Source organism: Cajanus cajan, chromosome 10, assembly GCF_000230855.2.
Source record: "Cajanus cajan strain Asha chromosome 10, NIPB_CcT2T_4, whole genome shotgun sequence".
Classification (NCBI taxonomy): domain Eukaryota; kingdom Viridiplantae; phylum Streptophyta; class Magnoliopsida; order Fabales; family Fabaceae; genus Cajanus; species Cajanus cajan.
The window spans coordinates 43,032,365-43,049,431 of NC_138526.1; the positions used below are offsets into that span (position 1 = coordinate 43,032,365).

General features: G+C 32.0%; 2 protein-coding genes across 2 annotated transcripts; both read right to left on the minus strand.

The window, feature by feature from the left end:
• Positions 1 to 819: 819 nt before the first annotated feature.
• On the minus strand, positions 820 to 2,047 carry LOC109791153 (uncharacterized). The gene has a single exon (XM_083065219.1). It carries the CDS (start codon positions 1,713 to 1,715, stop codon positions 1,005 to 1,007), a length of 711 nt encoding a protein of 236 aa, XP_082921345.1. The 5' UTR covers positions 1,716 to 2,047; the 3' UTR covers positions 820 to 1,004.
• A 5,360-nt stretch (positions 2,048 to 7,407) lies between these two features.
• LOC109791154 (lipoic acid synthase 1) lies at positions 7,408 to 11,557 on the minus strand. The gene is made up of 4 exons (XM_020350418.3): positions 11,043 to 11,557; positions 9,659 to 9,870; positions 8,730 to 9,109; positions 7,408 to 7,746 (listed from the first exon to the last, which is right to left on the minus strand). Exons 1-4 carry the CDS (start codon positions 11,468 to 11,470, stop codon positions 7,624 to 7,626), a joined length of 1,143 nt encoding a protein of 380 aa, XP_020206007.1. The 5' UTR covers positions 11,471 to 11,557; the 3' UTR covers positions 7,408 to 7,623.
• Between the last annotated feature and the right edge of the window lie 5,510 nt (positions 11,558 to 17,067).

The following is a 17,067-nucleotide window of genomic DNA, read 5'->3' on the forward strand; positions in this document are numbered from 1 at the left end:
TTGATACTTGATACCAAACAGAGATTGATCTCTAACTATTGTTGTTGCTTTCTAATAATTTTAATTTTGCTTATTATCAACTTCTGCTTGCTTTCACTACAACTATATGCTAGCACAATAACAATTAACAATGGAAGGTGTAAATGAAACCTTGCTAATTCCTCGTGGACTCTCAGATGCATGTTACCCTTCAATTTTTTCTTCCCACATAACCATGGAGTTTCTTGGAAACATCTTCCATAAAACACGTTTTTCTTTTCTTTTTAAACAATCACAACTTATAAATTTATTTAAAAGACTATTCAAAACATAAAAATTAAATACAAATAACACTCATAACTGATAATTTATCGAAGTCATACGTTTGTTTATTTATCTAAAGATCTAACGATGTATACAAGGTTCATCGTGAGTGAACCATTTAATTTTCACACCAAGAGTGCATCTAGAACGGCCCGTTCTGCTTTCAGAACGGGCCATTCTAGTTTCAGAACGGGCCATTCTAGTTCCAGGTATTTTCAAAAAAATTAACATCCACGTGTTATCCACTTATGCATCTATGTGACATCCACTTAGCCAACAGTTAACACGTTAAAGAAATTTGGACGGAAGTCCCACATTGAAACCAATTAATTTATTAGGAACTTAATTGAAACCAATTAATTAATTTGAGACCAAATTAAAATCGAAAATAAAAATAAAACTAACAATTATTATAAGGGACCAAAATAGGTTTTTAGGTGATCCCATACAAATTCAACATAGCTGTATTGGATAAGAAACAAAGCAAGGAATTAACAAAAAAAAAAAAACAAAGAATGAAAAGAGAAACATCTATGGAGATGTTCGTATTTACAGAAGCATTTTAGCAAGCAACATACCTCACAAGGAAAATCAAGAACATGGAAATGGAAAACATGCCATGTCACTGAAAATCGCTTCTACAAAACCAAAAATCTCGAAACAAAGAAAGAAAGAAAAGAAAAGAAACGTACTTCCAAACACTACAGAAAAATAAAGCACTCCAACGACACATGCGGGTTCTCCAGCGACTCCTGCACCGAAACGCCGTCGTTTTCCTGCGTAACGCCCTTAGCCGCCGGAACTCGCCGGACGGCCCTTCCAGTCGGCCGGAGTTGACTCCGGTCAGCGCACGAAAGCGGCCTTGACCGCCGGACGGGAGCTCCGCCGGAATGTCGGTGGGGATGGTCGGGCTCCCTACGGCGAACCGGCCGTGGCCTCGCCGGAATTTCGGGTTTTCTCGCCGGAGATTGAGTCCTCCGTTCCCTGGCGCCGATTCTGTTGCCGTCGACGGCGCAAGAACGCTTCCGGTTGCGAATTCCTTTGCTCCGCTTGCTCGTGGCTTCGTCTTCTCTGTTTTCCGTGACGGTGGTGGTGGTGGAGAAGCTCTCGCCGTTGCTGCATGTTTCCGACGCGAGAGATACCTCTTCCGATTCACACGCTTTCTTAACGGGCACCTTCGGATTTTGAACAACGGGCAATTGGGTCTTCGTTTGTGGCGTCAAAATTGGAACTTGTTGCGGTTTGGAGATGGGTGTTTCCGAGAGGACCTCTTTCACTGTTTCTTCTTCAATGGGTTGTGGGATTGTGCAGTTCTGTTCGTGAGATCCTAGGTGTGGTTGTTGTTGGTGTTTGGGGACATTTTGGCCCTTTTGGGGTTGCTTAGTGTTAGGGGTGCTGAAGCAGCAACCCATTTGGAATTTGGAAGTTGTGAAGAGGTTTTAGGTAGCAATTGTTATAGTTGTGTGGTGGTTAATTGGAACAAAACAGTGTTGGATGAATGGATGTTGTTGCATGGCTAACTAGTTTGGTTTTGAACATTTTGATGGAAAAATAAATGTGAAGTGGTTAACGGCTATTGGAACGTAGGGTGGTTGGTTGGAAAGAGGTTGTGAAAGGAGAATGTTAAGGAAGAGTAAAAGGGGCTACACAGAAATAACTACTGAGGTGAATACGGATTATGGATTGTAGAGGGAATGAGGTTGAGTGAAGGAGGAACATGTTGGACCTGTTTAAATACCTTTGATCTTGCTATGGATGAAGGCCAAAAAAACATCCAACAATCTTACATTACCTGAATGTGGCAAGATAATCATATTTTTTTAAGTATGCGATCAAATAATTAATTTTTGGGTACAATCTTAATTCTTAGTCCGAATGTACACAAAAATAGAAAAATATCTATTAAAAGCTCAAACACACACACACAAAAAAAAAAAAAAAACTTTATATTATGTCTATCCTAATAATATGTAAAATGTTTTTATAATATAATACCTCGGTGTAGTATGTTAATCTTTTTTTTATTTTTTATTTTTAAAGCATATTGAGATTTAATTTTGGGTAGAATCTTTAGGTCGCGTGGATAGAAGAATATCTATTAAAGAGGTAAGTTGGTTTAAAAACAGATTCTAATTAATATTATCTGTCCATCCTCATAGAATTGGAAATGCTTTTATAATAAAAGTGAGATATTTTATTTAGATTTTGCGGGAAATAGTTTTGTCTTTCTTTCGGATTACATGCCTTTTTTTATTAGATATTTTTGTTTAAATTGAGTAAGATTATTATAGTTAATAAAATTCCTTTTTTAGTATTTGATACAAATCATATACAATTATACCCACAGGATTTGAAATTGAAAACATTGGTTAAATTGAAACATCCATGTACAATTAAGATTAATGTAAATAAGAGAAAAAAGATAATCGCATAAATCAGCTCGATATTTTATAATGAAATTGAATTTGAAAAAGCAAATGCGTGTGTAGGTTTTGCAGCTAAAAGAATCTTAAATTATTTTTGCATGTTATTCATGTTTAAAAATAAGTAAAGAAATCATGGACATGTATTATTTGCTGATAACCGTAATTATAGCAGGATAATAAGCTAAACATGTAATATATTTTCACGTTGATTAACTAAACAATTTGGTGTTAAAAAAAGAAACTAAACAATAAAAATATGTTATATGTTTTGAAATTTGAATTTAACATGTTTGTAATTTTTTATAAAAGTTTTGTCGTGTTACTCTCTGCATGGGGCAATTAGCAATCTGCAATGAGCAGGCTGTTGTTCCATGACATTGATAAAGGCTGCGCATTTATTTTTTTACTGAGTTGTCCGTATAGAAGTTTAAAAATAAAGATAAAGCAATGTCAAAGTATTACCTTGGATTGTTTTCGATGAGACATGCAAGTTTATAAACATCACATAAAAATTTGTAATTGAAGCTGTTTTTTGCAATATTCACGTAAATAGATAGCAGTGACTATTAATATTTCCCGTTAAAGAGGAACATTCTAGTCTTAGTTACATCAAAAACCTGTCTAACTTTTTTTTTCTTCAGTTATTTCATTTTATTTTACTACAAGAATGAAAGAAGTAAGTGATGATGCAGAATGATATCTTCAAAATATGGTATTGAATTTTATGAATCACTAACAAATTTACTGTACGGTTATTTTAGAATTTAAAATAAAACTAAAAATATGAATAAAAAATACTATTATTGTTAAATACTGATAAAATGACGTATTTTAAGGAAAAAAAATATTATAACAAAAATTTCTTTATTGTTATTAACAATGAGAACTTCATTTTATTAGATAAAATATATAAGAGGGAAAATATTTTTAAAATGAGAGAGAAATTATAAAAATAACTGTTTAATTAAGACACACTACCTCTATATATTTTAATTTAAAATGGTGTAATAAGATTTAAAATTTTTAAAATAAAAATTTAAATGTCTTTTTAATCCCGGTAAAATAAGTGAGTTTTGATTTTGGATCCAATAATTTTTTTTATTTTTCATCCTTCTAAAATTTATATATATTATTTTTGGTCATTGTAAAATAAGTAAACTTTGATTTTTTTATTCCTATAAAATGATTTTTTTAATTTTTATTTCCCAAAATCTAAAATCATTATTTCTAATTCTTTGACGATAATTTTAGGATAGATAAATAACATTTATTTTAAAAAAAATTAATTTTTTTTAAAGATGTTGTATATTAATATAATATCATTAACATTTGTAGGTAATACTTGAGATGATCATTTAATTTTTTAATAAACAAATAAGTTACTAAAAATGATTACATAATAATAAGAATTATATAAACAACAATTCTACGTAGATGAAAAACAAATAGATTTTTTTACAAGAACCAAAATCAAAACTTGTTTATTTTATAAAAATTACAAATATATTTAAACCAAAAAAAATTAAACTGAAAATAATTAAATTTAAGTAATGTATTTGAAAAAATATACTGAAAAAAGGATAAAACTTAAGTACATTTTTAGGTAATTTTTATGTTATTATTTAATTATAATTTGATATTCACCTCAGCAATTGCAATCAAACCTGAAATTCTGATTTTTATTTGTTTTGGATTACTAGTGAAATTTACTAAACGTATTTAAGAATTTGTATTTAATTTTTTATCTAAGTAGAAATTTAAGAAATAAATATAAGATACTTAATATATGAAAAATCAAAAAGTCCCCTCCATCAAGATTATGTATTTTAGTATATAGGGGTGAATTATTATTTTCTTTAAAGAAAATAAGTAGTTAATTAAAATTCACTCTAAGAATTTAAGTAATTTACTTATCTTGCATTTAAAAAAAATCAAAATAATTAAAAATAAATTTTATGTTGCCATAGACATAGTAACGGTTAGATATTGAATTCATTTTATGGGCCATGGGTTGGCTATTCAAGTTAGTAAATACAACCGTGCTAGTAAAACTCAATTCGTGTGTTGGGTTTATTAAAAGAAGGTAAATGTAGTTTGAAACTTGAATTTCATTTTTGCAACCCTTTATCTGAGAAATTCAAATTCCAAATCTTCGAAATGGACGAATGCTACGCGGTGAATAAAAGTGATGAGTACATTATCTATCTCACCTTCTCTGTGAGGTCACTAGTTATTCCGCAACGCCATTCACACGAATTTAAATATTATATATTGCTCCTGATTTTTTTATGCTATTTAATATATTTTTTAATGCTCTTCCAAATCTTAGCACATTTTCTTAAATGCTAACACATTTACTTTGTTTCAGCGGACTTAGTAGTGTTTCCTGAATAATTATTGGAAACTTCATGTAAATAAGATTCATTGTGATAATCCATTCGTGAGTTTTTTAGTTTTTTTTTTTTTTTTTCTCTTGAGAAATGGAAAAGATCCATGAATTCAAAAGTGAATTCTGAAACTAAATGCAAGAACCTGAAAAGGATGAATTCAAAAGGCAATTCTAAAAGTTTATGCAAGAAATTGGAAAAAGATGATTCAAAAGCGAAACATGCTGGACAAGGCTGTCAATGTCATGCTAAAGAAGGTAAGGAAAAGAAAGATGTATGCCTTTTGAATTGTCAATTAAGAAAGATAGTAATTTTATTTTAAACCAACAAAGAGAATAGACGGATAAAGCTATAACTCCATGAAAAAATAGGTGGTAGTTTGCGAACCATTTTGAAAATAATTTGTTAGATTTGAGTAAATTCTATGTTAATACTACAGAAATAATTGTCTCTCTGTCTATGCATGCTCACACATTTTATATATCGTTTGATTTAAATTATATTTACAGTTTCATATCAAAATTTCACACAAAAATATATAATCTAATAATTGTAGTTACGTGTTATTTTTTATTTCCTGAAATATTTTTTTTATATATTTATATTCCATCCTTAATAATATTCAACACTTTCATAAGTAATTTATAATATTTATATCTGTCAAATAAAATTAGTCATAGATACTATTAATGTAAAATGCATTTTGATAAAAGTAGTTTACATAGATCATCTGCATGCATTAGCTATACGTTTGAATTAATCTGTTTTGTCATAAAGCATAGTATAATCAAAATTTTATCCAAAAGAGCAAAAGAAAACTTTACTAAACTCGATCAAAACAAATGTTCTAGATGTCATTGCGAACAAAATTGTGGTGGGTCGAACCTGGAATAAATTGTAAATATGTAGAAATGTTAGTGTCCGACAAAACGATTGGGAATGCGAGAAAGTAAGCATGTAACAAACACCTCCCACTGGATGTACTTTAAGTGGTCACTTTTTTTATAAAATTTCAAATGTATTCTTTTGGGTAACCATGACTTGAACATAACAAAACAACCGTCACTCTAACTTGTCAAGAAGACTTGCAACTCAAACAAACTTTTAACTTCAAGGAAACTTTGCAACCTTTTAATCATTTAACAACTTTTAATATCTGCAATACTAGCTAAAATTAATATCTTGTGAAGCTGATCATCGAAGAGAACTGAACATACCTAAGTGGATATTTTCAACAAGAAAATAAAGGATCAGCCCCCAACCCAACCTTCTTTTGATCAACATCAGTTTGCTCAATTGTAATAGGCAATGAATACAAATGTCCCATCCAAATTTACTCGACCAAACATTTTACCACGATATACAATGACCCAAGAACCCATAATGCTATAGTATAAATGGACTCTCAAACTTTTCATATTTAGAATATACTTGATTTTAAGTCAAAAGAATCAATTTTGTCGTATCCAAAATGATCAAAATCACATTTATAGTATAATTGACTATTAGCAAAATTGATTTCAAGATGTGGAAATTCACATCTATTTGGAATCAACTACTACTAACTTTTCCATCAAACAAAATCAATTTTGAAATTTTATATATCCAAATTTATAATTATACACTCAAAATCAATTTTAATTACAAATTTTTAAACAACATTCGGTATGAAAATGAAGTCTATATCTTTTGTCATCCAAATGAAAATCACGTTATTTTTGACTTAGTTTACTCGAAATCAATTATACAAATTCAATTCAATTATAAATTAATTATATTAATACATATCCAAATTATGCTCAAGGAATACATTGTAGCCAAAAAAAAATTAAAGCTTTCAATAGTTTTACAATCAGTCCCCACCCAACTGAATGTTGAGAGACAGACACTAGCCAGCCTGCCATAAGTCACAAGCCAAAAAAAGAATGCCTCGCTGCTCTACTAGGCTATGCATCTGATGAATGTAACGATAACACTAAACATGGTTATAGGACAATTTGCCAGCAGAATTGTATAGGCTCTTGGTGGTACACAGCTATAAAGTAGTACCAAATTCTACTTCAAAATTAAAGTCCAGTGAGTAAGTTAGAATGTCAGCTACCAAATGAACCCATATTGGGTAGCACTTCTAAAAAGAAACACTTCAACCATATTAAAATCAAAAGCTTTAAATGGTTTCTCATGTAAGAGCTAAAACACTAATAACTTCTAATAACTACAGGAAATGGTATAACCGTATAAGTTAGCACCGGTTAAAGAGAGAGAAATGAGTTCGTGTAAATGACAACATATACAATCAACTATTGAAATTTGCATTTTCCAAATAAATCAACCAATCCACTTATAGGCGTTTTGGGTTGGAGAGGAGGTGGAGAAAAAAATGGCAGACAGCATATGCCCTTTATAGCTTTTTGCTGATATTACACGTGGCATGAATATCAGCAGCATGTAGTAAGCCTGCGCTCCTTACAGATAATGCACATTAAACTAACAAATAATATAATGGGTCAAGAGGAGGCCAGCTTTGAGGGAGAAGCAGCCCGATCTGATTCAATCATGGATTTAATATAGAATTCACCTGCCTTGTATGATGACCTCACCATGGGCCCAGATGCTACATATCGAAAGCCCTGTCACATACAAAGTAGAATTAGTTCGTCATTCATACCACATGATCGAGCTATAATTAAAACAATATGCAGCTTTTAATATATTACAGTTTTTCTACAAGTCATCATGATGCCAGATGCAACAATTAAAAGGAGAGAAGTTTGCCATGATTACACACACTAGGTGATGTATAGAATGCCAGATGCAGTGTTAGATTGCTATTGGCAGGGGCCACCGGGGTGTGCTAACTACTAAGAATAAATAAGGGAATGACAACCCTGAGTTTACCGTGTAATAGCACGATAAAGGTTATTTTACAAAAAGACTGAATATGCAAAAATGGTAATGGAAATGACTTAATCTGCCCCAAATATTGAGGCAAGAATAAATACTGGGAAGAAGCTGAAATGCTTTTAAGTTGTGCGCCACTCAAATATCTATGTACACCGAGAGAACATAGCAAACAAAACAACCACAAAAATTTTAGTAATTGTATAGAACTGATATTTAGGATTACATGCTGGCCAGCAAAATGATGACAACAAGCTCTATTACACTGTTTATTTTAACCACAATAATATTTCTTTTATTATTTCTACATTATACTTGACAACGTTAGATGATAGGTTTATTTATTTTTTTAATACTTTTTATTTTACATTGTTTATTTTAACCATTATACTAACTAACATAACGAAACGCTAATCCTTTTTTATACCAATACTAAATCATAATCCTAACTAAATAAGAAAACATGGAAATCAAGGAATAGGAAAAATGATCTAATTAAGATATAATTTCTAAGGTACTCTAAAATGCTCTAAAAGATATAATATTGATATTAATCATCATATATTCCAAAAAAACTTTTAGTAACCAATTAATTTTGGGAAATAAATTATATAACTGCTTTCTTTTTCAACAACTCTGAGGAAACGATCTGAAAAATGAATATTTATCCTAAATAAGTTAATTAAAACACAAACAACAGCCACAGGCTTACCATTTCCATGCCAAGAGTCTGATACTTATCAAAGGCCTCTGGTGTAACATATTCAGAAACTGGCATATGGCGCTTTGAAGGTCTCATATACTGACCAAATGTCATCACATCAACACCAGCCGCTCTCACCTTCTCCATTGTCTTTACAACTTGGTCAGGTGTTTCTCCACAACCTAACATTATTGAAGTCTTGGTGAGTGTTCCAGCAGGAGCATATTCCTTAGCCATCATTAGAACATCTAAAGACTGCTTAAAATTAGCACGATGATCTCGGACAACATTCTGAAGCTCTTCAACTGTCTCAATGTTATGGGCAAAGACGTCTAATCCTGATTTGGCAACCTTCTCTACACAGTCAGCATCTCCTCGAAAATCCGGAACTGTTACAACAAAAATAGTGCAACAATCATCACAGGAAGAAATTTCGTGTTTGAATTTAGAAAGGGTTTTAATTAAGCACAGTCCCCTAGATAATAATCTATCTCAAGCTCTCAACAAATACATATCAAGATTGAAATAATATGTAAATACAAAAACAAACCAAATATATTATCCATGTTAACAGCAAGATCTCTTTTAATTCTATTAAAAGCCAACCATTAGAATAGCACATTTCAATAATAAAATAACCGTCTATGAAATTCATCAACAGAAACTGCATGGGGAATTAACATTATAGGTACCACCTAATTCACCTTGCAACCTAATAGCCTATAGTTGAAACCAATGCTAAAAAAGATGGTCCTTCCTTTCATATCCATTAATTATCCACTAACTATAACTGCAAATCATATAGATGCTCAATTTTTGAAATAGAACAAGGAGCCAACCTATCAGGGCTAGAATTGGTGGTTTGCTATTTGATAGAACTAGATGTTCACGCAAATGACCATATTAATCTATTTTCATAGAAATATTCAAATGCATACCTAAGGCTTCTATCAGCATATTAGGCTTCAGTGCCTTCAGCTTCTGCACTGTTTCGGTAAAATGACCACTCCCTTGATCAGGTAAATCATCACGGTCAACACTTGTTATAACCACATAATCCAGACCCCATGATGCAATTGCTTCAGCCACATTGGTGGGCTCATCAGGATCAGGTGGTGGAGGAGTCCTTGATGTCTTAACATTACAAAATCTGAAAATTAACATTTAATAATTAAATGGAAGTGTACTGGTGAAAAACAAAAAAATTACAGTACAACTATAACAGTTATTGGGTAATTACACAATTTACACTAACCTCCCCTGAAGTGTTTTTTTCAAAAAAAAAAAAGAAAAAAAAAGCAGGAGTTCTTATTAAATCAAATACTTCTTTGGGAAATTACACCTACGCTCCTTACCTTGTTTACAAAGAGAAATTGAGTAGAAATTGCACATAAAGTAGGCAAGTGGTGGCAATTTCTCAAATTAAAAAGGATAGATAGGTACCAGAAAAGTACACAAAGTTACCGCTGTGTGTAATTAGTAGTTTCCGAAGTCATGTGTAACAAGCACTGCCCTTAAGAGAAATCAGTGTAATTACCCCATATTTTTTATGTTAACCTATATAATATTACAAAGGCAGTACAGATTCAAACTCAGAACAGAAGCATTATTTTCCTTTTAATTAACATAACAATTTGATCATAACTACAAACTAGCAACAACATAAAAGAGGATTTGGCTCCTCTAAAGTGAGGGAAGAACATGTTTGAAAATAAAGTACAGTTATAGTTATTAAATAGAAAATTAACACTTAAATTTTAACAACTTCATAGTTTGTTATACATGTATGTATGTACGTGTATTTTACCACAATCTCAGCTGACTATACCTATGTTTTATCCTCTAAAATGCACTCCCTCACTTGAGAAGAATTAAAATGTGTTTGACAAGACACCGGAAGAGTTTATAAGCTAGACTGACTAACTTATAAGCTTATTTGACCAAAATAAACTCGTTTGATATCAGCTTTTAGCTTATTTTCATAATTTAGTGAGCAACTCTACTCCACTCGCCTTAACTCATCATTACATACTTTTGAATAGCATCATTCGTTATACTAAGCCAATAAACAACTCAATCACTGAACAAGCTTAAAGCATTTCCCACATTCACTTGAACTCGCACTCGCACAATCTGAGCACATAATTAATCTGCTCTATTTACCTATCAAACCGAAACACCAATGCTTACTCTACTTAGTTTCGCAATTCAACAACACCAATACACTATTTCCTCAAAGCCACTTTCTAAAACCAAATGCACCAATTAAATAAATACAGAAAATTTAAATAAATAAAAAAAACGAAATGATTGGATTATAACCTGCAACCTCGAGTACAAGTGTCGCCGAGAATCATGATAGTGGCGGTGGCAGTGCCAGTCTCGCCGCCGGACCAGCACTCGCCCAAATTAGGGCATCGAGCCTCCTCGCAAACCGTGTGAAGCTTCAATTCGCGGAGCTTCTTCTTGATCTGCACGTACTTCTCGCCGCCGGGAACGGCCTCCTTCATCCACTTGGGCTTCGGAAGCGGCTTCTTCTTCGTCCCAACCTCCACCGAGTACGCGCTCTCCGATTTCAGCGCGATGAAGTCCGTCAGCGACGGCGATTCCTCCGCCAGCCGCGCCCGGAGCCCCGCCAGAGTCTGCGGGAATTGCGAGGGCGCCGCCGGCGTGGTGGTCGAAGAAGAACAGAAGAGTCTCGCGGCGCATTTGATGTTTCCGGCAACGCTTCTAAACCGTGAATGCATCATCGTGTCTCTCTCTCTAACACAATCACAGATCGCACACGCGGATAGAGAGAAACATGAGGATGAAGATGCACGCGACACGTCCACACCAACCACCCTCAATTTGGGCCTAAACGTGCAACTTGGCCCAACTACTTTATACTCTTAGAGTCTATGCATATATTACAATGACAGGCCCGTTTCCCCTGAATATACACACCAACTCTCTGTATAGGAGATAAACAACATTAATGTTAGATATTTTTGTATTAAATTTATCTATTGATGTGAGTATTAGTGAAAACATCATATTAAATTCAACTGATTGTACATAATCATCTCAACATGTCATTGTTAGATATATTATTGGTAATATGAAATTAAAATAATATTTCTAAAAATTACATGAACTAATTTTAAATCCTAAACTTAAAAATAGTAATTTTAAATTTGAAAAATAAAAATAAATTTATCTTAAAGGTAAAAGATTAAAATTATATTTAAGTAATCTTTTAAGTCCACTCCTATGTGCTAGAGGCAATGGTCTTTGAACAGTTTTAAAACTTGCTTCTTTTAATAAGCTTGGGCTTGGTTAAGAAAATGGCAGTTATGGGAGAAGTGATGAACGATGACAATTGACAAGGACATGCATGCAATATTGCTGGCACTCAACACAAACTAACGTTAATTCATATTTCTAGCTACCCCACATGGTCTAAAGTTATAAACCGTCATTGAAAGCCGGACAATCACAACCCTAAACACGACATATCTTTACTTGAACAATCTTGTATTAAAAAGAAAAAAATAGTTTTAAAATAAGTATTATATTATTGTAGAGGATTCCTCTCTTATATTGGCAGCTTTGAGGCAAAGGCACACGATTCGATTGTGAATGGTGGGCAATTTGTCTTCTTGTGGAGCTGCGTCACAGCCAACACGATGGTAGTATTGTCAAAGATGCCCATTGGTTTTGGCATTCATTGGATTCGAGATACCAAAAGACATGAAAATGTTGCTTTTTACGTTCCTTAACTCACTTTTCCAATCGCTTTGCTCATTGCACTTGAGTGACTCTTTTTTCAATTTAATTTAATTTAAATTTATAATTTTTCCAAAATTCTTAGTCGATTCTTACAAATGTATGTATTTTTTGGAAGAAAGAAAGTCAAGGGGTTGTCTTTAATTAACCTATTGATAATAAATATATTGTGTCAATGTTAGTATGTACTCTTACTAGTACTATACTATTTGTTGTTACTTGTTATCTACACACTTGCTAGTATGTACGTAGCTGCGTTTAAAAATTTACCTGAAATGGGACAGAAAGAAAAATAGTTTGAATAATCAATTTCACTGAATCACGCTAAATATGGGGAAAACAGAATCGTGCATCCCATAGATTCAGCATGTTGAATGACAGCGATAAAATCATAAAATCATAAAACCACACCGACTCACCATTTTTTTCCCTCCCATTTCGATGCTTCAATCTTTCTTTTTTCATACCATAACCATAATCTTCCCTCTTACCCTTTGAAAGCTACCAAATCAACTTCCTTTTATTTAACTCTCCTTTCAAAATTGAGAAGCCTAATTCCTCTGAAAACATGAGCCGACAAAATAGTGGGCCCATTTAAAATTTTACACCTATCAATGTATTTGATTATAAATTAATTAATTTTTACTTTTTAGGAGCTTTTTTCTTTGGTCAGAAGACTATTCGGTTCATTTCAATGGGAGGATAATTATAGTCATATACAAGAACGTGAAGAAAAGTCGCAGTAGATCAACTTGAACATGTTTTTGCAACTAGATTTTTAAAAAGTTAAGATTCTTGTAAAACTAAACTGTGAAATCCTAAACATGCTTTTGTTGAATATAGGTATTACAAAAAGTACAAATTTCACATCGATTATGATTGTTTTTAGAGAATGATTTATATGGGTTTGTTTTTTAAAATTTATTTTTCTAAAAAAAAACATTTTTAATAAAATAAATACTTATTTTTTAAACATGTTTATCTATTTTTTTTTAGAATAAACAGTTTTCTATATTTTTTAAAAGAAAAATCCTTATATATCTATTTTATAAAGAATTGTAAAAAAATTATTTTTACCTGTTTTTTTTTTAAAGCAGAAACTATAATACATTAAAATTATTATAATATAAAATTTATAAATTATAAATTTCATATTCGTCCGACTTAGTTTTATAAATAAATAAAAAATGCATTTATGTTATGTTACAGAAAAATATGGCGATATCTTATAAAATTCAGAGGAATTAAATTACTGGCACAAAGGCCATAACAATGATTGAGTCCGACCCGTGAAGAGCGTAGAGAAACTGGCGGCTCTGACACAAATGACTGTTTGCAATTGCAATACGTTAGATTCTTGCTGTACTCGCGTATATCCTCTCAAGGCAAGAGCTTCGTTATTCCTACTTCCAACACACTTTGTCTCTCTGTTTTCTCTTGTTAGTTGATAACTCTCTCCCTCACACACACATCTTTAAATTCATTATTTTTAAAATGAAATTTATTAAATATAAAGTAATCTATATATTTATTAGGAGAATGTAAAACAAATTTTTACCCATTATAAAATTGTATAAAAGGAATAAAGGATAATGTTGTGTATAATACTTCCTTCCTTCTAAAATTATTAGTGTTTTGGTTTTAAAAAAATTGGTGTTTTTTTACATATATTTTTATAATAATCAGCTTACTCCAACTCTACTCCTACACTAAATATCAAACGATAAAAGTTTAGACTAAATATATTAGTTTCATGGGTTTTATTAAATAGTGGAGGAAATAAAAAGGCATTATATGCCTTCGTTAAAAAAAAAACAAGCGAGAAAATAACAAATATTTTTTAATAGTGTACACAGTTATAAATATTGTGGTTGGTTTCGAAGAAATTCATAAGTGAAAAATAAGGTAAAGAGAAATAAAAAAAGAAAAAGAAAAATAAGTGAATAGATATAAGTAAACAAATATGATGAAAATGAGTTTGTTTGATTTTAAAAAAATAATATTATAAAGTTGTTTGATTTGAATGAATTAAAAAATAATAATAATTGAAAAATTACATTTTATCCTTTTAAGTTAATTTGTATTTAACACCTTTTTTATTTTTTTTCTTTTATTTGATTAAAATAATCTTTCATTCGAATAAACTAAACTTGTTTATTTGGTTGTAATCAAATAGCATGTATGCTATTCAAATACAACAAAAAAAAATAAAAGTCATTAGAATGTATTATTTGAATAAAACAACTTTCAAGGGGTGTATTAGTATTTAAATACAATAACAATCAGTTGAATAACTTGTTTTTTGTGAGATCCAAAACTTTCATTCCCTTTTCTATTCCTTCTACTCTTTCTTTCTCTTTTCATATTTTTTCCTTCACTCACTTACCTTCACTTGTTGTGCTGGAAAACCATTGCATTCTTGATGTTTCTTTGTTGTTGAACTCATTCCTCTCATTTTGATTCACCAAGGTACCGAGCAATAGGAGAAGTTGAGGACTTTGAGCACCAGAGTCGCACGGATTCTCCTTCTTCATTCTTCTTCTTCGTTCTTCTCTTCTTCTTCCTCGTAGAGCTTGGGATTGAGGTAAGGGAAGCTGGAAAACTTGAGATTTTGATTTTCATGTTAGGTTGTTTGAATAAACTAAGACTTGATTTTGAAAATTGTAAATGGGGGATGACTCCGAAGTGATTTTCATGTTGAACAATGGGGTTCTAGTTTCTTGATGAAAGGTTGAACATTGATGATTTTCTTTGAATTTGGCTGCATGCATGTTGAATTTCTTGTGTTTTTTTGGTTGTATGAACAAATTGGGTAGAGATTTTGAGCGTAGATCATGTTTAGAGGGAAGATTGGTGAAGAGAAAGAGAGGATCAAAGGTGAAAACCATGGAATTTCAGAAATTGTGAGACTCACAACCATGGTCGTGAGGAAAAAATGAAGTGGCAGAAATTCACAACCATGGCCATAGATTCACAACCATGGCCTTGGGGAAAAATGTGGTGGTAGAAACTTGCACCCATGACAGTGGGTTCACAACCATGGCCATGGGGGAAAATGGAGTGGCAGAAACTTGTAACCATGACCGTGGATTCACAATCATGGCCGTGGGGGCAAATAGAGTGGCAGAAACTTGTAGCCATGGTCGTGGATTCACAGCCATGGCCGTGGGGAAAAATGGAGTGGCAGAAACTTGCAACCATGGCCATGGATTCATGATCGTGGAAAGGAAACTAAGCTGGTAGAAATCTAGCGCTAAAGCGTTGATTTGAGCGCTGCAGCGGTGATGGTAGATGACCAAATTTAGTCTTGAGGTCTTCGTACATCTTAGTCATACCAAGATGTATGTTAAACTTACTTTTGTGACCTTCCTCCAACACAGACTTCTTCAACTCAGAATCTTAAGGTAGGCAAATTCTACCCTTAAACCTCAAAATTTCATCTCCATCCAACTCAAAACTAACTGCTTTTTCTGTGTCTAGCAACCCAAAAATCTTCACCAACTCAGGATCTTAAAAACTTTAAGTATGTGGGACTCACCTCTATTAATTTTCTTCATGAAAAAATATATGTTTAACCAAATGATACATTATTATTATTTTTTACCTATTTTCTTATAAGAGTGGGGAATTGAGATAAGAATAAAAATGAAAAATATAATTTATCTTAAATATTATTAAATATTAATTATTGTATCATTTGATTAGTGTTAGGTTACAATCAATTTTATAATTTTAAAATCAACATGTGAGTATTTAGAAAAAGGACAGAAATTACATGTACTGACCGTATCGCGAAGCCGAGCTCCAAGCTCGGCACCACAGTGCAAGATGATCTCAGGCACGCGTCATACAACGTCAGCTCGACATTCAGGTGAATCACAACTGATTCCCGAGGATCTCATCCATACGAGATCCATTATCTAATCACTGATTACCGAAGATCTCACCCTAGACGAGATCCGCTATCATATCTTATCTCAGGCCCAGAGCCCAAAGCAACCCTAATTCACTCCAAGGTACGTGCATTACTTATACGAGACTATTACTCATACAAACCCTAACTTTAGCATCAGAGTCTCTTTTGCAGGTACCACCCCCATCTTGGAGTACTAGCGTACCCGAGAAGTAGGCTCACCAATCTTACTTGGAAGATCGTCCCTACGACAAATTCCGGTAAAAACATTACATATTTTATATAATTAAAAATAGAATGTCTAAAATTGTAAATTTGATATTATACAGTCATTTATGCATCATTGTCCATGTGTAACAGGTTTTGGAAAAGCAGAAAATTTTAAAATGTAGAAATTAAAACCTAATACATGCATGTGATTACATGAAATAGTAATTTAATATGGATGTTCAAGTACGAGGTTATAAAAAATAGTCTAACAATTTTTATGGATAATAAACAATTTTAATCTTAGACACTCCTTTAAATATATATATATATATATATATATATATATATATATATATATATATATATAAAATTCAATTACAAATTTTTAATATAAAATTTTAATTAATTTTTTTAAAAAATTTGATAGATTAATATTATATTAAATATTAATTAAAT